General features: G+C 39.3%; 1 protein-coding gene across 1 annotated transcript in view; it reads left to right on the forward strand.

The window, feature by feature from the left end:
- Nucleotides 1-343: 343 nt before the first annotated feature.
- Nucleotides 344-7,610, forward strand: part of ASZ1 (ankyrin repeat, SAM and basic leucine zipper domain containing 1) — a gene marked incomplete at its 5' end in the record, with an annotated part of 34,950 nt that continues 27,683 nt past the window's right edge. Inside the window, 3 exon segments of the mRNA XM_009073958.1 lie at nucleotides 344-440; nucleotides 4,483-4,605; nucleotides 7,525-7,610. The exon segment at nucleotides 7,525-7,610 is cut by the window's right edge and continues 31 nt beyond it. Of these exon segments, the coding sequence (XP_009072206.1) occupies nucleotides 344-440; nucleotides 4,483-4,605; nucleotides 7,525-7,610 (306 nt within the window).

Raw genomic sequence — 7,610 nt, forward strand, 5'->3', positions numbered from 1 at the left:
AGATGAAAAAAAAATCTTAATTGAAATTAGATACCAGTAAGAAACACTGAGAGCAGCACAGGAGGTCTGTTGCAGCACAGCAGGTCTGTGGAGAAAGAAGATAGTTACATTTTCAGAGATGGAACCTTGATGAAAAGTTAATATAAAAACTTGGAGTTGATAGTGGACCTGAAGCACTTCTACAGAGATGAAAGACGAAAGCTTTTGCCTTGCTTTTTCCCCAGCTCCATCTGCTGTCTCTCCTTTCAGAGGTCATCGGTGCTTTTATACCGAAATCAAGCTATATTGGTTTTGCCTTGAAACAGTCACTAGGTTTTGAAGTAACTTTTCTTTGCTTATGTAGCCGTTGGATCAAATGTTGGAGGCGGAGAAGAATGAGGCGTTGAAGAAGGCTCTGTATCGTGGTGATGTGTCATTGATTGAAGAAGTCTTAAACTCGGGTGAGGAAAGCCAGTTATGAAGCTGAATGTTTTTGCTTGAACTTAGCAACAATTCTAAAGTTTCTTGATCCAGAATAATGTAGGAATATGTGAATGTTTCTAATACAGGGTATAAACTCTTAATTTAAAGATGAAGTTACTTTTTTAGTGATTCACCATTCAGTATTGTAGCACATTCCTTCTGTGTTGTTTCTTTCATCAGTCAGGAGCTCTGAAAATTGAGAAAACTATAATGTGTGAACTATAAAATAAGGTGTTTATTTGTTTTCAGGTGCATATTTAACCTGCAAATACCCATTACAAACACTGAATTTGAGGTGATTTAAATTGAGAGGGATAATTCAGTGGGTGGTCTTTGGTGCTGAAGGTTGTACAGGACAGGGTAAGAAGGGTAGGCTGGCCTTTTTTTTTTTTCAGTTTGGAAATTCCTTTCCTTTTTTTCCTTAGTTTTTTTCCCCTCACAGCACTGTTAAGTTTCTGGTATGCGCCCTGTGCAATACTGCTGTCCTGACAACATCAGCTGGACAAAGATTTTGTGATTCTGAAAGGCCTAGCAGGCTTTATGTGCCATTTGTCACCAAAAGGTGGTTTGTTTTAACACTGAAAGCCTTTCTCCCTGTTCTGTTACTCAGGTCTGTAATGTGTTTGTTAATCAGTGTTAGGAGGATTGGATCACTTATTGAAGCATCCAGGGCAATCAGAGACTGCATAGCTGAGTTGAACTGCCTAGTGATAATTGTCAGGAAGTTCTGCTTTGGCAAGCAAGGATAATGTAGTAACCAAGAGCTAGTTCTCTGAGGAAAATGTGTCTTATGGGTGAAAGAAGGTAGTTTCCTAGTTAGCAATGGGGTTTTCTGAGATTTAAAACAATGACATTACTTGCCCTTTTACAAGAAAACTGTTTCTCACCACAGTAGGAGAATGGTTTTTCTTTTTAAATCAAGTAAAAGCTATTGCACAAGCTGAAACACAGGAAGTGCAATACAAGAGTGAAATACTTCTGTCTTGCTTGGAGAAAATACATTCTTATATATAAAGTAGAGCTTTTAATGATGTCTGAGCATCAGATTGTTTAATTGTTTTGCTACAGCCATCCATGTTTAATTGCATTGCAGTCAAACAGTAATAGTTCACTTTCTGTGTCAGTGCCTGCTACATAATGAACAGGGAGATGGTGATAGTATCTGTAGGAGGATAAGGTCAGGCCAAAGATTCAGGTAGTCTAGTTTCCTGTCTCCTTAAATGCACAAGGCAGTATCACAAAAGGATATATCATTTCCTGAAAATGAGATTGACAGCAAATTTTGTCCCATCCAGTACTACAAAGCAGTAGAACAAATGCCTCGCTAACAGGGAGGTCTTGCTGAAGAAAGGTAACACTGTCCTTTAGAGGATCTGTGCTCAGTCAGATGAAATCTTTGCCTTCAGTGTTGCCTTTGCTGTATGTTCAGTAGAGCTTGTAGGAGGTTCACTACCAGCACTCAACCAAGCTCAGGGTTTGTGTTGGAAGTGGATGTCCTAGCAACAGCTGGGGCCTGAGGAGAAGGTAGACTGAGAACACGTTGTCTTCTGGCTTGCTTAGGCATTGCTTTAAGATCTTTGGTGCTGAGGCAGTCTTACAGAGCTCCTTTAGGAGATGGGAGCAGCACAATGTTTTCTCTTATCACTCCTGTAAAACAGCAGCTTCCTAAGAACAAGTTTCTGAAGTAAGTCACAAAAAGTAATGCAAGCAAGCATTTTGATCTGCTTTGGGAGTAAAATACTAAACACCATACAGTTCATGTGTTCGATTTCCTAAAATGGAATTAAAAGTTATGAATCATAGAATCAACCAGGTTGGAAGAGACCTCAAAGATCATGGAGTCCAACCCTGCTGTCCTTACTAGACCATGGCACTAAATGCTGCAACCAGTCTCATCTTGGAAGCCTCCAGGGATGGTGAATCCACCACCTCCCTGGGCAGCCCAGTCCAATGCCTGACCACTCTCTCTGTGAAAAATCTCTTCCTAATATCCAACCTAAACCTCCCCTGGCAGAGCTCGACCTCATGACAGTTTAGGCTGATCAAAGATACCACTACCTGTTTTCATTCAGCAGTTTATTCCACTTACATCTTTGCATGGGTGCTGGAGCTCATCTCATCTTCTGTGATCCAGTTTAGGGAATTACAAGTAATAGTAAACTACAGGCATGTGAGAGGGTGGGGTGTGTGAGAATAATTTTTCCGCCCATTTAGGACTCTGATCTCTTAAGTCAGGTGAGAACGATAGCTGACCCAGCAGTGGGACACACGAGCAGCTCTAATGTGACTTCACCTTTAAGGTATTCTGGAAACACGGCGCAAAGTGCTGAGAGACTTAAAAGAAATCAGGACTTCAGTTGTCCTTTCTTTGTCTTCCTCTGGGTCTCCAGCTGTTTTGCATTATGACTGTCACACTGCCTGGTGCTTCAAAGGAGTCACTGCAAAGATGGTAGGGGTCCATGCAGGACAAACAACATATCATTGCCACATAGATTATTCTGCTTAAAGAACTTAGAAAAAACACCAACTTTAAGGCAGATACTGTCTGTTGTGTGTGTAAAGAAAGTGTCAAGGAAAATACCTTGGACTGCTTTTCTTATGAGGAAAAGAGACTTCTTAAGGCTGAGTGGCAGCTTTCTGGTGTCCTTTCTTACTAGTGTTACTTCAGTGGGCTGCTGGATATCAGACTTGCTAAATTCTTGAAGTAACTTTGTCTACAAGGAAGTTCGGCTATAACTGCTATGGGGTGCTGTCCTTGTAGGTCTTGACTGTGGGCTTCAGTGAAATGTTTTGTACAGTGCAGACCAGCTGGTGTGCTGTGACATTAAGGACTGCAGCTAGTATGTATACATTTCTAAGGAGATTTGATTGTAAATTCTGTGGCTTACAGGTGTTAGAATGCTTCAACACATGGCTATCACTGAATGTTACCTCTTTACTGATAGCTTCTGCAATTCCAGTGATTTTAAATGGTTAAGGAATCTATCAAAGTGCAGTGACCTCTTAGTCCCTCAGCTTTAATGACTTTGTATTGCTACACTGAGCACACCTTCGTAATAATACCAGAGCAGGAAAAGTCAGTACATATTTTGCATTAAAAGGTGTGAATGTAGCTCAGCTGTCACAAGTTTTTTTGAACAGTTTTGGGATTTTTTTCAGAGCATTCTCTTAAAGAAGTATTTTTGATTATCCATAGTCACTGTTGGACTAATATGGAACCAGCTGATGGAGACTTTTTCTAGAGGCAGTAATATTTCTTGAAACACTGAAGGAAAAGTAATTCCTCTTACTGAAAAAACCATAGAGGTTTTTATTTGAAAGTTGTCAGTTGAGTATCTTAGTTGGGTATTTGGTTGTTGGTGAATTTGGGGCGGGCTGGGCTTCCTGGCAGGCATACTCCTAGCCATTATAGCTATTCTGGCTGTTAGAAAGAGTAACAAACAATCCTGGTGATTGTGATTGACTCTTGCATAGTTTTCTATTTCTTCTTTTTATGGAGATAATATTTTGTTAGTACTGAATGCAAAACTGGTGTCTGCCAGTTAACTGCCTTGCAGGGCACAGATTAAAAGGAGCTGTGAAGCAGGAAACCCTAGATGATACGATCTTAATTGTCTAACAAGCAATTTGCTTCCCAGCAGTCCTCTGGACTTGGCAAGAGTCAAAATTTTTCACTTTGATTGAAGAAAGCTATTGCACATAAGGAGAGAAAACAGAGATTCTGTGCGATTCTCTGAAATTATTTTTGCAGCTAAATGTCTGAGGGGTTTAAAGTATACTTTTTGTGGTACTTCTTGGAATGAGAACTGAGCTTCATTGATGTCAGTTTTAAAAGTTGTTTTCCAGTGCTCTAGATAAAGATGTATTAAAAAGGAGAAAGTGGCGTAAGAGATTGCTCTCCCTAGGACTAAATGCAAACAAGGTGTAACCTTTGTAATGATATATATTGAGAATAAGGTTTATAAAAAGCACATTTACGGTGATGCAGTTTTATGATTTTAATATCTCAAATTTTGACAGGTATCAGCATAGAAAGTAGCTTTCTGTTTGGCTGGACCCCCCTGATGTATGCTGCCAGCGTGGCTGACTTCACAGTAGTGCGTCTCCTTCTGGACAGAGGTGCTGACGCATGTTTTCAGATAGGTAAGATGTGAATGAAAAATACTGGCCAGGAATGCTCAGTACCAGACATTGTCCCTATTCTTACTCTCTTTTTTATGTACATAGGGAAAGGAATCAAAGTTTGTGGTCAAACCGAGACCTAATGTAACTTTCACTGTTATGAGGTAAAAGTAGTAGTTTTAAAGTAAAAATTGTGTTCCTGGAACTGATCTGGAATCTGTTGATAGGTTTTCTTGTTGTTTCTCACATTCTGTCTTCCTTCCCTACTTCCCAATCCCCAAGTACTGTTTTAAGAGGTTTGGAAATGCTTTTTCAAAAATTCTAGGTTAAAGTTGTACAGGTAAAACTTACTTTGATCCTGTTAGGAGGTATGTACCTGCAGAAACCATCTAGCATCCTTAACAACCTGAATAGCTTTCCAGTTCATGGGAAACTAATGTGGACTTCTCTAAAACCAGAGCACAGTTTTTATATTAAGTGAAAACTGTTCTTCAGTGTGTTCCTGCATCACCTTTTCCTGCAAGAGTTCAGTGTAGCTTCTAAGTAATATCTGCTCCTCTAACAATTTTTATGACTTAATAATAACAACTTTTTCCTACTTAAACTGTGGTTATTTTCCATCTCTTTCATTGCATTGGAAGCTTTATCACACAATGATCATATTCTCCAGTAACTTGCCAATATTTGTAGTAGTAGTAGACTGAAATGCATATGGTACAAATCTGGCTCTGAACATTTTCTCTGACCTTTTAGCAGTTGATCAGAGTATTAGATCAGAGGAGATTACCCACACCAGAAGCGGTCATGCCTTCTAATTACTGCCCTTGCAGTCAGCTTCAGAGAATTTCCATATGGCTGCCTACGACTGTGGCTACCTACAGCTCATACCTGTTCCTTGGTTATGGCTGTAGAGGGCTATAAATGGGGCAAAAACTCCTATGGCAATAGTTTAGGCTGACCAGGTAACCAATATGCCTGGCATTTTTTCAGTGTGTGACCAGCTGTATTTGCCCTAAGTGGCACCTTGCTAGGATCAGGCTTCTTGGCTTCTTTCCATGTTACTCTGTGTAGGGGAACAGTAACTAGGGCTTAGGAACAGCAGAGTACTGTCCAGCCAGGAGCAACCTGGTAGGTCATTGATTTGGGTCAGGCCACATGTGTTCAGTAAAGCTGTGCCATCCTAAAGTGGTGGTAAATCTCACCAATCCTGCTACTGGTTTTTTGCATCAGCAGGCTATCACTTAAGTGATCCGATAATAATTATCCTTTAATGCTTATAATCCTAATAACAGTTATACTGTTAATCACCTTTTGTCACTGTCAGTTGTTCTTTGTAAGTGGTTACTTAATTTTATCCTTTTTGATAGTTAAAAAGAACAAAGAACTAATATATCATGCATTACGTGATGGGTTCAGGATGTAGTATCCTTGAGGAATAATTTCATTGGATTTTCTGTGGTTTTCAGCTAGGGTGGACATAAACTGATCTTTTTTGCAGTCTTTTACCAGTTTTTCTCTGCAAAAGAGAAACCTAAGAATTCTAAGCTGTTTCTTGTCCTCTTGCTCACATGTATAAGCTATAGGTGGGCTAACAAATTAATTTTTCACTCATCATTCATGTTCTGGTTGATAACCAGGTTAAACATTTTGAGTAAAAATTTTGTCAGCATATCAAGTAATTTACAGAAGTGTTAAATGCTTACTGAGGTGACTCTCTTGAAACTTAATTTTTAATTTAACATACTGATTTATGTGTAATAGAACCTCAGCATGAGGTAATTGAAAATTAAAAGATGGTCTATTAAATAAGTTCATTTAAATGGAGAGCTAAGTTGTAGGCGTGGGGGACAGGAAGTGCTGAGAAATAAAGAGAGCAGAGAGAGTAAAGTACATAACAAACTTTTCATGTTTAAGTGTAATAAAATCTGACCTCAGTTGAAGAATAAAGATGTTAATTATACACAGTCTTGAAATTTCTACTAGTAAATATGTTGTTACACTTCATGATATGTTCTGAAGTAAGTACAGCTACTATTGTACTTGTCAAAACAAATTGTTGAAGGCATGTCCGAACTTGTAAACAAGTTCGTGCAATAAGCAAAACGAGCAGTTACTCAAATGCAGCCTTCTCAGTGACACTGGGGCTATGTAACTTGTTAAGGTCCTTGAGGTGTTCTGCTTCCCACATCTCTCTAGGAGAATCATGGGAAAGGAGATCTCCCGTGTTCTGTGGGCACATAGCAGCGATGTACAATTTTGATTTGTGAGCAAAGGTGGCATGCAACACCCAACTGGCTTCAGAGCTGGGGTAAATGTGCTGATATTCTTGATGGACTGTGTAGATGTTCTTTAAATCCACATCTAAAAGCCATACTTCTAATGCTCCTCCTGCTCCTCCTGCACCATAATAAGCAAGTAAATTTAATTTTTTGTTCTTAAGACCTATCATAAAGCCTTGTTGCTTCAACTGTCCTTTGCATGGGCCTCCATTGTCCTCAAAATTGATGTTGCTATGTGTTCATAATGCATTTCATGCACCATTGCAGTTAACATCCTGTAAGCTGTTTCCTCCCTTGACTGGAGGGAAGAAACAGGGAGTGAATCTACTCATGTGGAGATTTGAGAAAGCATCTATAGCTAAACTCCTGCTGTAGTTTTGGGGTACTTGTGAAGTATTCTAAAGTTCAGTGGGAACTTCAGTTGGAATGCTTTACTACTGCAATTCACTTCCATCTTTCTGAGTATCTTGTCAGGTGCCTTTGTCTTACCTGATCATTCTAGAACTTTAACAGACAGGAAAACAAGATTCTTAGCCTTTTCTAAGTATCTTAGAGTATCAGAAACTTATTAAAAACTCTAGCAAACATAAAGAATTTTAAAGGACCTTCTGCATTAGCATGGCATTGCATTTACCTGTGTTACTCTCTAACTGCAAAACAGATAAATTCACAGTGTTGATGGCAGCATGTACTGCAGAAGCTTCAGAGGAGAACATCTTGAAGACTGTAGAACTGCTACTCTCCAGG

This window comes from Acanthisitta chloris, unplaced genomic scaffold (assembly GCF_000695815.1).
Source record: "Acanthisitta chloris isolate BGI_N310 unplaced genomic scaffold, ASM69581v1 scaffold14494, whole genome shotgun sequence".
NCBI classification, from domain to species: Eukaryota; Metazoa; Chordata; class Aves; order Passeriformes; family Acanthisittidae; genus Acanthisitta; species Acanthisitta chloris.